Source organism: Petaurus breviceps, unplaced genomic scaffold (genome assembly GCF_028583685.1).
Source record: "Petaurus breviceps papuanus isolate PSGF00001 unplaced genomic scaffold, PetGlider_PUasm1.0 175, whole genome shotgun sequence".
In the NCBI taxonomy this organism is placed as follows: Eukaryota; Metazoa; Chordata; class Mammalia; order Diprotodontia; family Petauridae; genus Petaurus; species Petaurus breviceps.
Genome location: NW_027185764.1, coordinates 22,000,263 through 22,020,592, shown reverse-complemented (window position 1 = coordinate 22,020,592; position 20,330 = coordinate 22,000,263). Strand labels below are relative to the sequence as shown.

At 37.2% G+C, this 20,330-nt stretch overlaps 1 protein-coding gene across 6 annotated transcripts in view; it reads left to right on the top strand.

Moving 5' to 3' along the window:
* TRRAP (transformation/transcription domain associated protein) overlaps positions 1 to 20,330 on the top strand; it is a 175,007-nt gene that overhangs the window by 61,847 nt on the left and 92,830 nt on the right. For 5 of the 6 annotated variants that reach the window (XM_069084880.1, XM_069084877.1, XM_069084882.1 and 2 more), the window contains exons 41-45: positions 26 to 160; positions 800 to 910; positions 1,502 to 1,648; positions 5,939 to 6,152; positions 6,864 to 6,989. In XM_069084880.1, the coding sequence (XP_068940981.1) occupies positions 26 to 160; positions 800 to 910; positions 1,502 to 1,648; positions 5,939 to 6,152; positions 6,864 to 6,989 (733 nt within the window). The remainder of the gene's footprint in view (positions 1 to 25; positions 161 to 799; positions 911 to 1,501; positions 1,649 to 5,938; positions 6,153 to 6,863; positions 6,990 to 20,330) is intronic. The other variant, XM_069084881.1, reaches the window with a different exon arrangement.

Genomic DNA, 20,330 nt, shown 5'->3' with positions numbered 1-20,330 from the left:
TTTACTTTACTCTCTGTTATTTTAGCCAGATTCTGATATGGATCCAAATTCAAGTGGAGAAAGTACCAGTTGTACCTCATCTGCTATTAAAAGAGGACTGTCCGTTGATTCTGGCCAAGAGGTGAAGCGATTTAGGACTGCCACTGGAGCAATGAGTGCAGTAAGAAATTGTCTTCTGTAACTCCTAATGGGCACCATCACTTCTCACTTGTGTTTTCCCTTTGTCGGTGCTATTCCTTCTTGTGAGCGACGTGTTCTACACAGACATCAGCACATCAGATTTGGCCTGTGTTCATTTTGGGGGGAGCTTTTTTTGTATTTAGTTAAAGATAACACTTTCCTCCATTTCTACTGTAGCTGAAGCTATCTTGGTTCATTTAGTAATGAATAGTTCTGTGAATGACATTTAGGTACTTGTTATAGTAAAAAAAACTCCTTTGGAATTTGGGATATATTATGTGTTTGGAATTTTACTTATAATGTTATGAGTTTTATATTTTGAGTCTTTAATCACACCTAAATACATATATGTGTATATATGCGCGTATGTCTGTATGCGTATAGTGTAGCAGAAAAATGGGACAGCAGTATTTGTCTGAATAGAGATTCTGCCTCCTTATTCCCTACATCTTATTTAGTTAATGTTTCTTTGTGATTTTTATTAGAATACTATTTGTGACTAGGTTGGTGGGATGTTAGATTTTACGTTGATCAAAATCATAAGATTGAAGTATACCTTTATATAGTCTTTTAATAATTATATAATATGGTTAAATTTTCATTCTCTATATATTTTTAGGTCTTTGGAAGGAGCCAGTCATTACCTGGGGCTGATGCTTTACTTGCTAAGCCTATTGATAAGCAACATACGGATACAGTGGTGAACTTTTTAATTAGAATTGCTTGTCAGGTATGATTGTAAATTCGTGACATTAATTCTTCAGGACAAATGTTACGTAGTAATCCCACCATTTGTGGTGTATGTGTATGCACATATATACATAGATATATTTCAAAATAATAATGGCATTAAATTGAAAGTGGTTTATGTTTTTGTTTTTTGTTTTTTGTTTTTGGATTTTTGGAGGGGGGAAGGCAGGGCAATTGGGGTTAAGTGACTTGCCCAAGGTCACATGGCTAGTTTTAAGTGTCTGAGGCCAGGTTTGAACTCAGGTCCTCTTGACTCCAGGGCTGGTGCTCTATTCACTGTACCACCTAGTTGCCCCCAAACTGAAAATGTTTTGAAACTTTTGTGTTTCCATTTTTGGAAGCTTCTTTCTAGACATTAAAAACTTCAAATATCTGTTTTCACGATTTTAGAGAACCCATTTGCATATTTGGGACTTTGTAGAATTAGTTACATAGGAATGAAAAAGAAACAGGCTGAATTGGAATGTGTTAGGAATGGGCTAAAAATGATTATAATTTTGTGGTATTTAATAATGAAATATATTGCAAGTATGTGGTTAGTAAAAAATCCATGATTATTTTGAATTTTTAGGTTAATGACAACTCCAATACCGCAGGATCTCCTGGAGAGTTGTTGTCACGGCGCTGTGTTAATCTCCTCAAGACTGCTTTACGGCCAGACATGTGGCCAAAGTCAGAGCTCAAACTGCAGTGGTTCGATAAGCTTCTGATGACTGTGGTAGGTTCACAAGCTGATTGGGTCAAGTGCAAGAATCTTAACAGAAGCAGTTATTACGCTCTATAATTTTGTTTCTCAAGTGAGGGCCCTGGCCCTTCTAGTTATTATAAATATATTTTAAAAGAGAGATCCTGATTTTCAGGTGTCAAGCTTCTAGCTAGAGGTGGCTCTTTCTCCCCCTCCATGAGATTTAGAAGTGGCAGATTAATGGGATCAAGTGCTCTTCTGCCAGGCTGGCTAATGAGAGAGAGGTATCATTAAGCAAAAAATTTTAGAAAGCTTTCCCTATTTGTTACCTGTTAATAATTACATATAAATTTTGAAAACTTTGAGATATTCTCTCATATTTTGTAAATAGACTTTTAAAAATAAAATCTCATTTGACCTGGACTAAAGTTTTAATGTAGTACTATTAAAAAAATAAACCAATCTCAATTTTCATAAAAAGACATTTCAATGGCTAACGTAGAATTGTGAACTTAAATATTCTTGGTGGTCATCTTATGGTATAACATCAGACCAAAAAACGCAAGACACCATAACATATCCCTGAGGCACTGTATAATTCAAATCACCAAACTCATGACCCTAGAATTTTTTCTTCAAAAGCCATGCTGTAAGTTTTTTTTTTTTTTTTTGCCTTTTGGAGGGCAGTTGGGGTTAAGTAACTTGCCCAAGGTTACACGGCTAGTTTTTTTTTTTGTGCGTGGGTGTTAAGTGTCTGAGGCTGGAATCGAACTCATGTCCTCCTGATTCTGGGGCTGGCGCTTTACTCACTGCTCTGCCTAGCTGCCGGTATAAGTTTTCTTTTAACATCATAGGATTCAGTTTGTTTTTCTATAGCTTGATGGTATTTGAAGGCTTTCTGTATTTGAGTTACCAAATCTATTGTGGAAGCTTCATGTTATGCTTGAGCTAAAACCACTGACTTTTTTGAAAGGCTACAGAATTTAGTATCTACTGTACACAATAATGTGATGAATAGACTCCCTAAGTCTGCTGCACATGCTTTGTTTTGAGTTTGGGTCTATCTATAATTTACTATTTGACTTGTCTGATGTTCCTTCTCTTTGTTTGAAAGGCCTTCGTCAGTTGATGTATCTCTTTTTGTGAAGAAGGTGGCTACTGCTTTCCTGGTAAAAGTGGTCATAATTTAAAGCTCATTAGGATGATTTCAGAAAAAATTGGGAAGACTTACATGAACTGATAGAAAGTGAAGTGAGCAGAGTCAGGAGATCATTTTACATAGTAACAGCAATATTATAAAATGATGAATTGTGAATGACTCAGCTGTTTTCAGCAAGACAGTGATACAGGACAATTCCAAAGGACTTAATGATGAAAACTGCCACCCACCTCTAGAGAAAGAACTGATAGAGTCTGAATATAGATTGAATCATACTTTTCTTACTCTATTTTTATTTTTTTTGTCCATTCTCTTTCGCAACATGACTAATATAGGAGTATGTTTTGGCATATGTATAATCTACATCAAAGTTCTTACCCTCTCAAGGAAGAGGAAAACGAAGAGAAGGGTAGGAGGGAATTTGGAACTCAGAAATTATAGAAAATTAAAGTTGTTTTTACATTTAATTGAGAAAAAATAAAATAAAATTATTTTTTAAAAAAGCTCAGAAATAAACAGCTCATGCTTAAAAAGTGATCATTTACTGTGGCATTATGCTATTTATATTAACTTAAATATTATTATGATGATCACTTTTGTTTAGCAGTAATTTTCTCATTTGAAAACATGCTTTTGTAACTAATTGAAAGAGGGATTTTCAGAGGAAAAAAGTTGAAAGCATTTACTGAGCTTATTTTATTTGTAGACAATTTTTATTGATAATCATTTTTGTTTTTGTATAGCTTTGTCTCCACATATATCCCTCTCTTATCTCCCTTCCAGAGGGCCATACTTTGTGACATAAAATAAAAAGTGAAGAGATAATGGATGAGGTATTTTAACCAAATTCATCAACACATTGCCTGTATCTGAGTGCATGGGCAATATTCCATTATCATAGTCTTCTATCTGTGCAAAACTATTGGGGAAGTTTTGTTTTTTCCTTTTTTCTTTGGGGTCAAGCTTGAACATTATAATTATGCAGCATTCAGAATTTTGCTTTTTGTTTTTGCCCTGGGGTGAGAGAGGGTTCTTTACATTTTGTTGTTGTTGTTATAGTCATATGTATTTTTTTCTGATAATTCTTCACTTTGTATCAATTCATATATTTTATGCTTTTCTATAATCTTCATATTTATCATTTCTTATAACTCAGTATTCTTATCACATTCTCGCACCACTTTAACCATTCCCCGATTGAGGGGCACCTCCTTTGTTTTACTTCTTTGATACTACAAGAAGTATGGGTATTTCTTTCTATCTTAGGCTTTCTTGTATATGTCTAGCAGTAGAATCTCTGAATCAAAGGGCATGGACAGTTTACTCATTTTCTTCATATGATTTCAGATTGCTTTCAAAACCATTGGACCATCTTCCAGTTCAACTGGTGTGCATGGCTTTCTATAACCCCTCTCCCCCAGTATTGACTATTTCCTTTTTTATTTTTGCCAGTTTGCTTGGTCTGACATTGTTATTTTTAAGTATATTTCTCTTATTAGTGATTTGGAGTAATCTTTTATGTGGTTATTGATAGTTTGGCATTCTATTGAGAGTTATTTTCCCATCCTTTGATCACTTATCCCTTTAGGAATGGCCTTTGGTCTCAGAGATTCTTGTTCATTACCATACATCTTAAATAGAAAATTGTCATCAGTGATTTTGATTTGGCATTTCCCCTCAATTGGCAGTTTCACTTCTTGGCCTCCTAGCATTAATTTTGTTTGTGCAAAAACTTTTCAATTTAATAAGATCAAAATGTTCTGTTTTGTCTTTTGCTGTTTCTTCTGTACATTGTTTGTTAAGAATTCTTCCTATTGCCATGAAAGGTAGCTTACTTAAAATTAAAGGAAGCAATATAGTCAAGGGGGAATAGAATATGTTATTGACATCTGAGTAAGGGTTCTGTGTATAAAAATTCTGAACTTAAAATTATTTTTAAAATTGATATCTTCTTTTTGAGGCAACTGGTGACTCAGTGGATAGAGTGTGGGCCTGGAGTCAGGAAGACCTGAGTTGAAATCCAGCCACTGGTAACTTGCTAACTGTATGACCCTGTGCAAGTCACTTCACCTCAGTCGGCCTCACTTTCCTCAATTGTAAAATGGAGATAATAACAGTACCTACCTTGCAGGGTTGTGGGGATCAAATGAAATAATATTTGTAGTATTTTAACAAATAATATTTTATAACATGACATTTGTTATTGTTATAACAATATTTTTTAATAAAAAAAAAGAAGAGGAAAAACTAAGCAAAACTGATTAACACATCAAAAAAGTCTGGGGGTGGCCAAGTGGCACAGTGAATAGAGCACAGGCCCTGGAGTCAGAAGGACCTGAGTTCAAATATGGCCTCAGACACTTAACACATTAGCCATGTGACCTTGGGCAAGTCAGTTAGCCCCACATGCCCTACCTTCCCTGCTCTAGAAAAGCAAAAAAACACAAAAGCGGTCTTAAAAGTTATGCAGTGTAGAGCATTGGACCTCCCACTTCTCTGAAGGAGTAAGGTTGGGGAATCTTCTCATTGATCTAATTTGGGACCATGTTTATCCTTTGTAATTTTCCAACCTTCAGCTTTGATTGTTTTGTGTTTTTTCTTTATATCATTTTCTTTACATCACTCTAATCATTGTGTATATTGTTTGCTTGGCTCTGATTATTTAACTCAGTATCAGATTGTGTAAATCTTTCCATGCTTCCCTGTTCATCATGTTTGTCATTTACTAACTGTACAGTAATATTCCTTTGCATTTCTTAACCCTATTTAGCTTCTCCAGTGAGTAGGCTTCTACTTCGTTTCCATTTCTTGCTCCTATAAAAATGTTGGTAATGTATGGAGAATTACTTTTTATCAGTGACCTCTTTGGGGTATAAGCCCTTTTTAAAAGGAATTTGAAAAGAAAAGATTTTTTTAAAAAAGCATACTTTTGATGTTCTTGTCATGTGAAAACTTAGAAATTTAAAATAGTGGTCTTTTTAGGCACAATATTCATGCTTGCCTAGTTTTTTTTCTGTCTTTAAATCCCCCTTTACTTAGCTGGAACCCTGTTACCAGATGATTCATTGGGTATCATTTTAAAGCTTTGCTTGAGGCTACCTTTCTTTAGCCTGTTTTAAAAAAACATTTCTTTAAGTTTGTTCTTTTTTTTTTTCCTTTTCTAGGAACAACCTAACCAAGCTAACTTTGCAAATATTTGCACTGGATTGGAAGTCTTAAGTTTCTTGCTAACTGTCCTCCAGTCTCCAGCAATTCTCAGTAGCTTTAAACCTTTGCAGCGAGGGGTAGCTGCTTGTATGACATGTGGAAACACCAAAGTTCTGCGAGCAGTTCATAGTCTTCTCTCACGCCTAATGAGCATTTTCCCCACAGAACCAAGTATGATCATTTTCTTCAGTGTTTTTCTTTTATCACTACACCAATTGAAGTGAATAAGTAAAAGGGGAAGGGGAGGCATGTCTTTCCAGCGTGCTAATCTTCTGTTTTATGTGTTTTGTATTTTATTGTTCCATTTTAGTTTGCACTTTCCACCTCTATAAGAAGAAGTTGAAATAAGTAATCATGTGGAATACATCATTATCTTTAGACATAAAAACTTAATAACCTGTGGCAGTCATTGCTTTGGTTCAAGAAATGTCTGCCATAAATTTAATGTCTTTTGCAATTATCTTTTTTTCTGCTTTGGAAGTGCAATTATTCATTCGTTGAACATTACTGTTTTACCAAGACATGAAAAGGAAATTAAGTGTAAAAAGTACTCTAATGTTGCACAGTTAACAAGAATGAATTCTGATGTGTTATTGAATAAGTTTATTTAGAACATGCTCTAATGGGAAAATTTCAGTGAGATCAAGATAACTCCTTTGGATGAATAATGTAGGAACGTGAGGAGAGCTCTATCTGGATTGCAGTGGGTAGAAATCACTTTATCCACAGAAAGGAAGTTGTTCTGAAAGGACCTTGTTGCTCATTTTCAGTAGCTCCATTGACTGTCACTAATGCATTTATTATTGGTAAATGTAGATGTATATAGTGGGATTTTGAGGGCCCAAACTGCAATACTGCTTTAATTTTAAATTCTAATTTCAGGTACTTCAAGTGTAGCTTCAAAATATGAAGAGCTTGAGTGCTTATATGCAGCAGTGGGGAAAGTTATTTATGAAGGGCTTACTAATTATGAAAAGGCTACAAATGCAAATCCTTCCCAACTCTTTGGTGAGTGCTCTTTGTTTTCATCAGCTGTAGCATTATTTGTTCATCTGTTAAGTTCTTTGTCATTAGACTTGAATTTTCAATAAGAAAAGTGAGGCATAATTTTTAAAAAATGTTTATTTTTAGTTCATTTCCACAAGATTTTGACTTAGAAATTTTCTCCCCGTCTGGCCCCTACCCATCACCCCAAAACAGCAGTCCCACTAAATACCACCTTCCCCAATCTGCTCTCTCCTATGTCCTCCCCCATCCCCGCTCTGACTTTCCAGTAGGGCAAGATGGATCTCTGTACTCCAGTGCCTGTATATCTTATTTCCCAATTTCATGCAAAAAAAGTAATAATAATCTTTTTTAACAGTTGATTTTAAAACTTTGAATTCCACATTCTTTCCCTTCTTTCCTCTTCACCCACCCTTACTGGAAAGATAAGCAATTCAGTATAGGTTGTACATGTGTAGTTATACAAAACATTTCCATAGTGGATATCTTGTGAAAGGCTGATTACATTTCCCCCCCATCCTATCCCACCCCCCACTTGTTCTGTTTTCTACTTTGACCCTGTCCCTTTTTTTTTTTTTTTTTTTTTTTTGGCCTTTTGGAGGGCAATTGGGGTTAAGTAACTTGCCCAAGGTTACAGGGCTAGTTTTTTTGTGTGGGTCTTAAAGTGTCTGAGGCCGGAACCAAACTCGGGTCCTCCTGACTCTGAGGCTGGTGCTTTACTCACTGCGCCACCTGGCTGCCCTGACCCTGTCCCTTTTCAAAGGTGTGTGCTTCTGTAGCAGCAAGCACACCAGCGTTCCCAGGGTGGCTGCTCACACAGGTTCTTAGATCTGCTTTGGTAAAGGAAAGCAACTCAAAATGGATTAACAAGCTTACTTTAATCAGTCAAACATCTATCATTTACCTAGTTCAGGGGAAAGAGGTCAGCACCCTGAACTTCAAAGTATACAGGCAGAATTATCAAGACAGAAACAGATCAAGTAGACAGCTTTCCAAACTGTCCAACCATTACATCCATACCCAATCAACATCTGGGTTTTTCAAAGCCAGGGGGCTCTGGACAACGGCTTCCCACAATCCAGATCAAATCACAGAACACTTCTCAAAGTGAGCCCCAAAACAAAGCTACACATCAGGGCTTATATAGCCTTCTCCTGGCTCAGAGAATGTAACAACCTTATTGACTCACTGCCCAATCAAGAAGTATCTACTGAAAAACAAGCCTCCCACCCTAGGCTCCAGGTGCACTTTAGCCTAGGGGTAGGGAAGATCTTTAAAATTTACATTCCCATTACAGCTTCTAACCCCCTCCCCCCAATCTGCCCTCCCTTCTATTATCCCCCCTTTTATGCCCTTCCCCCCTACTTTCCTGTAGGGTAAAATACCCAATTTAGTGTGTATGTTATTCCCTCCTTAAGCCAAATTCAGTGAGAGTAAGGTTGACCCATTCCCTTTTGCCTTCATGTTCTTTCCTTCCATTGTAACAGTTTTTCCTTGCCTCTTTTATATGAGATGATTTACCCTATTCTGTCTCTCCCTGTCTCATCTCATTTTATTCCTCTCTCGCCTCTTAATTTTATTTTTAAAAATATCATCCCTTCCTGTTCAATTGATCCTGTGCCCTCTGTCTATGTATACCTGTCCACATATATATGTACACTCACATGCGTATTCATATGCACAGATACCCTCCTATACAAACATATATGTGTATGTATACATATATATTTATATTCCCTTCAACTATCCTCATACTGAGAAAGGTTTCATAAGTTACAATTATTGTTTTTCCATGTAGGAATGTAAATAGTTCAACTTTGGTAGGTTCCTTATGATTTCTTTTCCCTGTTTACCATCTCATGCTTCTTTTATTTGAATGTCAAGTTTTCTATTCAGCTGGTTTTTTTTTTTCATCAAGAATGCTTGAAAGTCCTCTATTTCATTGAATGACCGTATTTTCCCCTGAAACATGATACTCAATTTTGCTGGGTAGGTGATTTTTAATTTTAATCCCAGCTCCTTTGACCTCTGGAATATCATATTCCAAGCCCTTTTATCCTTTAATGTAGAAGGTGCTAGATCTTGTGTTATCCTGATTGTGTTTCCACAGTATTCAAATTGTTTCTTCTTGGCTGCTTGTAATATTTTCTCCTTGATCTGAGAGCTCCAGAACCTGGCTATAATATTCCTAGGAGTTTTCTTTTTGGGATCTTTTTCAAGAAGTGATCGGTGGATTCTTTCAACCTCTATTTTGCTCTCTGGTTCTAAAACATCAGGGCAATTTTCCTTGAGAATTTCTTGAAGGATAATTTCTAGGTTCTTTTTTTGATCATGGCTTTCAGGTAGTCCAGTATTTTTAAATTATCTCTCCTGGATCTATTTTCCAGGTCAGTGGTTTTTCCAATGAGATATTTCACATTGCCGCCTTTTTTTTTTTTTCATTTGTTTGGATCTGTTTAATAGTATCTTGATTTCTCATAAAATCATTAGCTTCCATTTGCTCCAATCTAATTCTGAAGGAATTGTTCTCTTCAGTGAGCTTTTGAAATTTTTTCCATCTGGCAAATTCGACTTTTTAAAGCATACTTCTCCTCACTGGCTTTTTGGGCCTCTTTTGCCATTTGAGTTGTCTATTTTTTAAGATCTTATTTTCTTCAGTCAGGTTGTTAACTCTTTTACATGGTTTTCTTGCATCATTCTAATTTCTCTTCACAATTTTTCCTCCATTTCTCTTACTTGATTTACAAAATCCTTCTTGAGCTCCTCCAAGGCCTGTAATCAGTTCATATTTTTCTTGGAAGCTTTTGGTGCAGGAGTTCTGACTTTGTTGTCTTCCTCCTGTTCCATGCTTTGATCTTTTTTGTCCCCAAAAAAGGAATCTAAGGTTTCATTGCTGCATTTCCTTTGCTTGCTCACGTTGCCACTTAGTTACTTGACTTTTGAGCTCTTTGCCACAGTAGTACTCTGCTTCCAGAGAGGAGAGCTTTATCCCAAATCTCTGGGGTTTTCTCAGCTGCTGGAGCTTTTAGTTGGGTGCCCTCTCTACAGCCCCCACAAACTGGCTCACTAGTCATACACCCCAGGACCTCCACCTAAGACAGCGATCCAGATTGAAGCAAGTTAAAGCAAAAGTGATCACCCTCTGAATGGTTGCTTGGTCCCTCTATGATCTGCAGGCCAGGAGCTCTGAAGCAGCTACATGGAGCTGGCTGCAGGGGCCAGATCACACTTCATCCCCCCCAGTTCCAACAGAGTTCCACACTGACCTTTTACTTTGTCTTTGGCATTTATGGGTTGATAATTCTGGAAACCACCACTGCTGCTGGTGATACACTCTCCAACGGTCCACTCCAGCCGCTGCTGGTCGGGGCTGCCCTGGGGCTAAAACCACAGACTCACGCAGGGCTGGGCTCTGTTCCCATTGCGCGTCCATGGACCCTTCCTGTAGGGCTGCCTTCACCAGGAGATTTGTTTCTCTCTTTCTCTTTGTGCATTCTATAGCTCTAAAGTTTGTTTACAATCATGTTTTATGGGTATATGAGGTGGTTATGGGGGAGCTCACGAAATTTTCCTGCATCTATGCCACGGTCTAGCTCCGCCCCCTGTGAGGCATGATTTTTTTCTGTACTTTGGACACGTCTAGGAAACATGCCAATTTAGATACTGTTTTGATTTTTACCCTTAAATTTAGTGGCAATGGATAATCACAGTGACTGTGAGACACTTGGAGAACCTTCTAAAATGCCTTCTAACTCAACAAAGAAGAATTAAATTTAAATTTAACTTGATCTAGTTTAAATGTTGACTCAATATTTTGTCGAGAGACAGTGTGATATAGTGACAACATTATTGGACTTAGAGTCGGGAGAGTCCTGGGTTCAGATCCTGCCCCCTGACACTTAGTAGCTGTGATCATGGGCATTCTGCCTCACTTCTGAGCTTTAGTTACCTCAACTGTAGAATGGGGTTGATAATAACACCTTGTCTACAGGGTGATTGTGAAAAATCAAATGAGATAATTATGTAAAGTGCTTTGTAAACCTTATTAAAGTACTTAGGTTTTGTTTTATTTTTTAGTGGGAGGCAGCATGACAGAATGAATGGTTGGCATCTATTAATCACTTACTACATAATAAGCACTGGAGATACAAATAAAAAAACAAGAATTGTGAACTCCCTATGGATTCACATTTTTATGGGGGAATCTGTTGTATTTAGCAGGTTTCAGTGGCAAATTAGATGGCAATGCCCAGTGGTGTGGCAGCAAAGCAGATAGTATTGCATCTTCAGTGTCATTTCCATTGATAAAATCATATGTTTTTGATGTTGAACCATTTAACAGTGCTAAGGACTTCAGTGCAAAGAACTTTTTTTTCTATGTTATCAGTACTGTGGCTGTTAAAGGTTGTATTTCCACAAGGGTAATTCTCCTGGATAAAGGCAGGCGGCAGAAGGGGCAGCTGTTGGTGTGGTACACACTACTTACTCCTAAGATTCTTGAGTTTATGTACCCATCAGCCATGATTGGTGTTGGTAATTGGAATGGTGGACCCTTTTTTCATGAGAGTTTTTCTTGTTGAAGGCTGTGGGGGCCATGCTGTAAGGAGTCCTGGTGTTTTCAAGGAAAGGATACTGGGATTCTCTGGTTTCTGGGCTGTTTTCACTAACATTGAAGGATTGGGTAGGGTGGTGATCAAGGTCATGGTTTGACTGGCCAGACACATTGCTGCTATAGCTAGAAGACCACAGTCCAAATCCTATCTGTAATGCATATTGGCAGTATAATTCTTTTTTTTTTGAAGACAGTGTGATTCTAAGCCATGTAACCTCTTAGGTTACAGGTTGCTTTAATATCATTAGTAGTTATAGCAAAGTTCTGCATGTTTGGGGAGAAAGTCATACTATGAATTTGCTTCACAGGTAAAATCACTAGAGTGGACCAAAATGATCAATATTCAAGAAATTATAGAAGCAACAGCAGCTGGATATTTCTTGAAAGTTGGCAGAAAATATATGTCCACCTTTTTAATTATGTTACCCTAATTTACCCCCAATTATCTCAAGTGGTTAGGAACTGGTTTAAAATTTACTTGGTGTCCGATTAATGAATATATTACTTCTAAAGACTGAATAGTAGATTACATTTACATTAGGAAAGAATAATTATCAAGTAATTGTTTAAGTTTATATTTTTATACTCTGCTAGTTTAGAGACTTCTGTAATTGTAGAATGGAAGTGAATGTCAAGTCAAAATAATTATAAAAAATATAGTAAAACTTCAAGTCCATGCTATAAATATTAACTGACAATTTTTATGACGTTTTAAAAACAAGCAAAAACAATTCTCTTTAAATGCAACCTACTACCTGCTGATAAACACTGGCATGTTAATTATAATTTATATTACAAATAATGTAAAGAGTCCTGAATATAGTCAAGACCAGGGTATTCTGGTCTGTTTGCCATTAATTAGCTGTATGACTTTGGGCAAGTCACTCATGGAATTTAGGGCCCCCTTATTTCCCTAGCCATAGATCCTATTGTTAACCCTGAGATAAGGTAATATGCCATGGTTAACATTGGATAAAGAAACAAAAGTTATTTTCATTAAATTATTATTTATTAGAAGATGAAAAGTTAGTTCCTCTTGTAACAGCCCCAGTGAGGGTGAATAATACTGAAATAAAGAGTAAGATCTAGGGCTTAGGAGTAAAGGTAACAAAACATAGAATGTTCATTAATCTTATGGGGTGGCTTTGAACTGAGTTGAACATGGAAAGATAATAAGTGTTCTGAGAGACAGGTCAGAAGGAAGTACATGCCATTTCCTGAGATGGATGATAAATACATAGAAATAGAAACAGGAGAGAAAATTACAAATTCAGGCAACTAGTCCTGGTTAGCTGGAATTTGATATTCATGCATAGGAAAAAAATGTGAAATAAGACTGGAGAGGTAGTTGAAGGCCACATAGAACTTCACAGGCTATACTCTGAATAGTTGGCATATGATAAAACTAAAGGTATCGGGGAGCTCAGGATGGTGTTTGAGCAGGATAGCTAAATTGTCAACCTTTTTTTTAGGAAGATTATTTTAGCATTTAAGGGAGTAGATTGAAAAGAGGAGAGCTGGGAAAGCAGGTAATTTAGGAGACTTGGTGAGAATTAATGTAGGCCTGGATTAAAGTCACCACGTAAGAGAGAAGGGCAAAGGTGAGAGATTATGGAGGTCAAATTAACAAAATTTGACACTTGTTTGGATCCACGACAATGAGAAGAATCAAAGATGATTCCAGAGTTAAGGACCAGACGACTGGGAAGATGGTAGCCTGAAAAGAATCTGGAAGCAGGAGAGAGTTTGGGCTGTACATTTGGTTAATAAATATCTGGTGTTTAGACGTTCAAGAGTCTTCTGGAATTCACTCTTAGAACCAAATACATTGCTTTGTTCCCAGAAGCAAGAAGTGTTAGGCCTGTATATCTCATTTCTTCACATCCCATCTGTCCATACATCCAAGACATTTTGTCATTTGTCCTGCAGCACCCATCCCTCCCCTTTTTCCCCATGTACCTGAGGAGGTTAATTGACTCAGCTTTGGAATTTTCACCCTAGTAAGGAGAGAGTAAAAAACCATCTAGTCCACTTTATCTAACCAGTATTTAGCAGACCATTCTTTTTCCATTTATCCATTCATTCAGGATATCTTATCATCTGTGTTTGTAGTATTCTGTCCCCCACTCAGATACACCCTCCAATTTTCTACCTCTTCTCCTGGACACAGCAGTCAGTCAGTGTTACCATTGCTTGTTTGTGGAAAGGGTGTTTTAGTTGACTGATCAGTGGATCAGCTTACTATACTTGAACATTATGTGTTTTCTCCCCCTTTTAAAATGTAAGCTTGAGATAAGGACTGTCTCATTTTTTGTATTTGGAACCTTGCTGCTTAGTGCAGTGTTTCATACATTGTACTGACTTAATTATATTCCATAGGATTTTAAATCTAGTAAGATCCCAGGCCATTTAACCATGTTTATCTCCATCTCTCAGATAAGTTTCTTAACTTTTCATGACATCTGCCATGTTACAAGGCCTTGTTGTAGCATTTCATTTCCATTTGGGAACTTCTATAATTCTGGAACAGTTCTACTCTTTAGTAGATCAGAATGTTTATTTAGAGTTAATTCTTTCTTCACTGGGGACAAGATTTCTAGACCCACTTGAAATTAAAAAAATCATTCAAACATTTTTTGGGAGATTGATGTTTTATGGCCTGATTAAGATGTCCACATCTCACAAGCTCACTTGGACTTTTGCTGATAACTGTTTTGCAAAATCTTGAATGACAAAGTGAGTTTCATTGATTTTAAAATTATCTTTTTCCAATCTTTATTACTACAATTTTTGTATTGTCTGACTAGAGCCATCCAGTGGTACAGTGAATAGAATACTGGACCTGGAATGTCAGGAAGACCTGTGTTCAAATTCAGCTACAACTACTTAACCAGTTCTGTGACTTTGGACAAGTCATTTAGCCACTCTGCCTCAGTTTCCTCAGCTGTAAAATACCAACACCTACCTCCCCGGGTTTTTAGGAGGATCAAATGAGATAATATTTTTAAGGTGTTTAGTACATTGTCTTGTGCATAGTAAGCATTTAATAAATGCTTGTCCCTTCCTCTTCCCCTAGTGATTACATTTTTCACCATGGTGACTTATTATAAATATCTAAGTTGCTCATGAAACATGGTGGTAATCAAGTTCCTTAGCATAGGCAATAATTTTAATATGGTTTCACTTTGTGACATCATTGCTCTCTGGTGTGTGTGTCCTTCCTGACACTAGGTTGGCAGAGAACAGCTTTCACCAGCTGAGACTTAATTGGGCTCATTTCTTTTAATAATTAGTTCTGCCAGTTGAGTCTTGGATTTTGTGGCATACACATGTTTAATGGTTCTCTTTTGTTTGTTTTTAATTCTGTGGTTTTTATGAGTGGATATATCTCCAAAGATATGTGCAATATTTGTAGCTCTTAAAGAGCACATTTCAGTGACTGTTAGAGATATCACAGCAGCTATTAATACGGAAGAGTCAAACATTTCAAGCGCCCTTCAAGACCACAGTGAAACAAATTCAGTAAACCAGTACAAAAAGTATAGTTGAACACAAATACAAAGAAATGACAAACAGCCTAATTGATCTCAGAAATAAAGCAGAGACCTTCAGAGTGATGTGGTGGTAGATGAGGTTGTTATTGATTCTTCTTTTTGACAAAGGCTTTTTGAAGTGGGAAGGATGGTGAGAGACTAGTTAGAAAAACAGCTGTTAACTATGAAGGAAAAATATTTGACAGGGAAGCAAGGAAAGAAAAGAAGCGTTAAGCACCTACTATGTGCTAGGCACTATGCTAAGGGATTTACTTGTATTATCTTGTGAACTTCCCAACAACCCTGGGGGGGAAGGTACTTTCATCATCCCCATTTTATAATTAAGTAGACCAAGCTTGACAATGGTTAAATGACTTGTCTAGAGTCACACAGTTGGTAACTAAAATCAAGCTTGAACTTTCTGTCTCCATGGCCAACAATCTAGATAACTCTCAAAGAGAGGTAGCATCTTTATGTTTATAAAGCAGTTTACAAATGCCATCTCATTTTGTCCTTACTACAAGCTTAGGAGACAGGTGCTATTATTTCCATTTTAAAGATAAGGAGACAAACAAAAATTAAATGATGAAGCAGATAAAAATATAAAATGACACTTTGTCCCATGCAGTACCCTTTTTTGCTTTTATTACTGATAGTACTAAGATATACTTCTTACTAACCTATCTGTAAACATGTAATTTAATTCATGATATGATTATTTAATAACTATTAAATTTAATAAAATTAAATTAATAAATAAATAAATTAATTAATTTAATTAAATTATTTAATAACTATTTAATTGATATACTATTGGAGAAAGTGAACCCTGTCCATCTTGATGTTCTCACAAAAGGAAGTTTAGTTAGTTGCCTGTTATTTACTAGGCACTGTGCTGGGTATAATGAATACAAAAGGAAATAGTTCCTACCATTAAGTAGCCTATATTTTACTAGAAGAGAACGTGAGCATAAGTAAGTAAATGTGAAGTAATTTCAAGAGGAACTAAGACTGGGAGGGTGGTTAGAACCTAATATGTAGCTTTTGGAGCCGTCTGCATAAAAATTTGATTGTACTCATGAGATCGGATGAAATCACTTTGAATGAGCATGTAGAGAATAAAGAGTAGAGGACTAAATAAGAGTCTCAAGTGGCACCTTCTTTTAGTGGGTAGGCAGAGGATGGTCTGCCCAAGGACAGGGTCACAAAAACTGGTGGAAGAGAGTTAAGCTTGACAGGCTTAACTTGGTGACACTGTCTTCCATGGATTCTCCTCAGAGTAATGAAATAAAGGAGTTGGAGGAATTTTTTTTATTGTGTTCCCAAAGGCAACATAATTTAATGGAACATTTAGTCATCTGTTGTGGTGTTCATTATGAGTGTAAGCAGATAGGGCACCATGTAGCTTATGCGCCAATACGTATTGCAGAGGACGAAGTGGAAGGAAAATCTTCAGAATTTGCAGCATATTATCTTCATAGCATTTATTTTGGGCCAAAGTTGTGTTTGGGGAGGATAGAGAAAACCAACAATAATGTGACATGAGGTTCTCCTTTTGTTTTGAAACCTACAATGTTATGTCGGAACTTGTGTTGCCAGGAGTCATGCATTGAATGAGCCCAAAGGTGTTAGAGTAGTCAGGAATTTGAAAAAAGTGAAGGAAGTTGGAAGATGTGAAGATTGAATGGCACTGTAAATAATGAAGCTGACTGAATTTTACTGTGCTGGAAATTACTCTTTACCAAAGGTACAAGTGCTTGAGGTAACAACTTTGGTTACTCGGGAATTGATTTTCAAGCTATCTCAAAAAAGGGAAAGATTCAAAAGAATGGAGATCACAAGTGATACTTTTTCTTTCTTTCTTTCTTTCTTTCATTTTTTTTTTTTTTTGGCGAGACAATTTGGGTTAAGTGACTTGCCCAGGATCACAGTGCTAGTAAGTGTCAAGTGTCTGAGGCTGGATTTTAATTCAGGTCCTCCTGACTCCAGAGCCAGTGCTTTATCCACTGTGCCATCTCACCACCCTGATGGCAGGGCAAAAGACTAAATGAAATACTTTTTCAAAAATAAATTGATTGCAAAAGTTATTAATATTGACCCATGTGTTCTTTATCATTTTTATAACATATTTATCAAAATTGTCTCTGTATACACAGTGATCATATGGAAACATGAAAAAGGAACAGACAAACTTTTAAATATGATTTTTTTGGAGGGCAATTGGGGTTAAGTGACTTGCCCAAGGTCACATGGTTAGTTTTTAGATTAAGTGTCTTGAGGCTGGATTTGAACTCAGGTCCTCCTGACTCCAGGGCCAGTGCTCTATTCAATGTGCCACCTAGCCACCCCTACAGATGATTTTCAAGTCACATAGCGATGGAGAGTGCCAGAAAATTTAAGCTCCATTTTTAAAGCATTTGGCTTAGACCCAAATGAGCTCTTGTCAAGCAAGGTGATTGCCATGCATATATTGAAATTGCTATGACAAAACCACAGAGATAACATGATTAACAATTTCTTGGAGTCATTAGGGAAGCATAGACCTGTAGTTTTTCGCAGTGTCACGATGGCACAGAATGCACACATAAATAAATAGAAGAGGGATTCTCTATAGATGAGGAGGTACTTCAAAGATTCCTACTCACTAACTTAGCGTTAATTTTACTGAGCTGTGAAATGCTGCAAAGCTGCTTCAATTCAAAGATTGACCTGGAGATTAACAAGGGATTGTTATACTGAAGAACAAAAACAGCTAACAAATACTGCACAGATAATGACAAGCAGGTGAAGGGGAAGCCCATACATATACCTTGGTCAAGAGCTGGGTATAGAAATAAATTGGAGTAGAATGATTTTATCTTTTTAAAGCTGTCAATCTCCTGGTGATGTGTGCTGAAGGGTATATGGCCTCAGATGTTGATGGAGAGCAATAAAAATTAGGATTAAGAGCTGGTTATTGGATTTGGCAATTATGAGAGCATTGCTAAATTTGGATAGAGATGTTTTAGTTGAGTGGTTACATTGGAAAGCCAGATTTCAAAGGGTTGAGAAGTATGTAAGAAGAGAGGAAGTAGGAATCATTGTAGACACCTTTTTCTAAGAATTTGACTTTGAAAGGTAAGAGATAAAGATAGTTCTAGGGGTAGGGCCAAATGACCAGTTTTGGGGGGATGGGAGATACCTGGATAGCGGGGAGTGAACCCCAAAGATAAAAAAGAAGTGATCAAAAAGGAAGACTGTCGTTGATGATGGGAGTAAGTAGGATCAAGATTACATGTAGAAGGAGTGGATGGAGTGGTGAATGATGTCAGGAGATTTTGTGATGGTAGGAGAGACAAGGAAGCACAAGGGAAATCGCCTCTTTTTTCAGTAAATTATAAAGTGAAGTCTTCTGAGTGATTAGGTGGAAAGGTTTGTGTGGGAGGGTTGAGAGAAGAGAAGCCTGGAAATATCTGCTTTGGAGAGTATGAGAGAGATTATATTAGCTTCATTTCTGCCCCTCTGCTTCTGTGTCATCAGATTCCTCCAGCAGGATTGGCAGTCTATAGTATATTTCCACCGTGATACCTAATCTATTAATTGCTTTCTGGATTCTCAAATAAATGTTGACCTCCATTCTTCCCCCCTCAGGTTTTAATACAGGTTTTTGTCTTTGTAATCCCATTGCCTTGGAGTTCCTTTGCATTTGTTGGTGAGCAAATCAGTGAAAATTGATTGATTTTGCAGGAAATATAGACTCTTGAGTAGGGATTGTTTTCAGGAGCCCTTGCCCCAAATGGTAGAAACAAATGGTAGAAAGTGTCTGGTATTACTGCTCCCCATGTGGTTTTGTTTTCTCCTCAAACTCATTTGAAAACTGAACTTAATAGCTTTCTCCTGATTTATATTTTGCTGCTGATTTTTTGAGTCACTGGCATTCAGAGCTTCATTGTCTTCTTGCCTTTCCCATGTTTGCTGTCTCCCAAGTTTAACCAACACTTTTTGTCATGTTTCTTTCCAGAATGTCTCTTGAATGTGTCACCTACTTTCTATGACCAGTGTTAACTTCCTAGTTTAAGACAAGCCATTACAGCTCTCCTGAGCTCCCCCTTAAATATTTCCATATCCAGTATCTTCTCTACTCTCCTGCTAGGTTAATCTTCCTGATTAATCATCTGATCCTGTCATTCCACTGCTCCAACATCTGTAGTGAATCTTCATTGCCTACAGAATAAAGTCTCAACTCCTTGACATGACCTTCAAGGTGCTGTCACCATATGACTTTTCAAGCTTATTCTCTTTTTTGGGGGGGGGAGGGCAATTTGGGTTAAGTGACTTTTCCAAGGTCACACGTCTAGTTTTTGTGATAAGTGTCTGGTGTCGGATTTGAACTCATGTCTTCCTGACTCCAGGGCCAGTGCTCTATTCACTGTGCCACCTAGCTGCCCTTTTCAAGCTTATTCTCACATCATCTCCTTTGTATAGTCTCTGCTTCAGTCACACTGGGATTCTTGCCATTCTCTGAAAATGTCTTGAACTTCTCTTTCTCCCTGCCTTTGCCTCACATTATTATTCCTTATACATAGGATGCCCTCCCTTATAACTTTTTTTTTAAGCAATCGGGGTTAAGTAACTTGCTCAAGGTTACACGGCCAGTTACTTCTGGGTGTGGTGCTGAGTATCTGAGCCCGGATCTGAACCCCAGGTCATCCCGACATTGGAGCCAGTGCTCTTACTCACTGAGCCACCTGGCCGCCCCTAAGCAATTGGGGTTAAGTAACTTGCTCAAGGTTACATGGCCAGGTGTTTCTGGGTGGGTGCTAAGTGTCTGAGCCCGGATTCGATCCCCAGGTCGTCCCGACACTGGAGCCGGTGCTCTTACTCGCTGTGCTACCTGGCTGCCCCGCTCCCTTATAACTTGACATGTTGAAATCCTAACCATATTTTGTAAACCAGCTCAAATGTGAAACTCCCTAATTTCTCTCTTGAGGTTCGAGACCAACTTTTATTTATCTTTTTCTCTTCATCAATACTTAGCACAGAGCTTTGTACAAAGGGTTAGCACTAAAGAAATATTTGTTGAGTTAAATTGGAGGAAAGATAAAGATCTCTTGATATAATGTATGTATTATCTGTGTGTTATGAAAAATCTCACACCATGTTGGATACTTGAAATTTTCAATTTAACAAACTTTTTGAAGTTTGAATTGAATGTGTCAC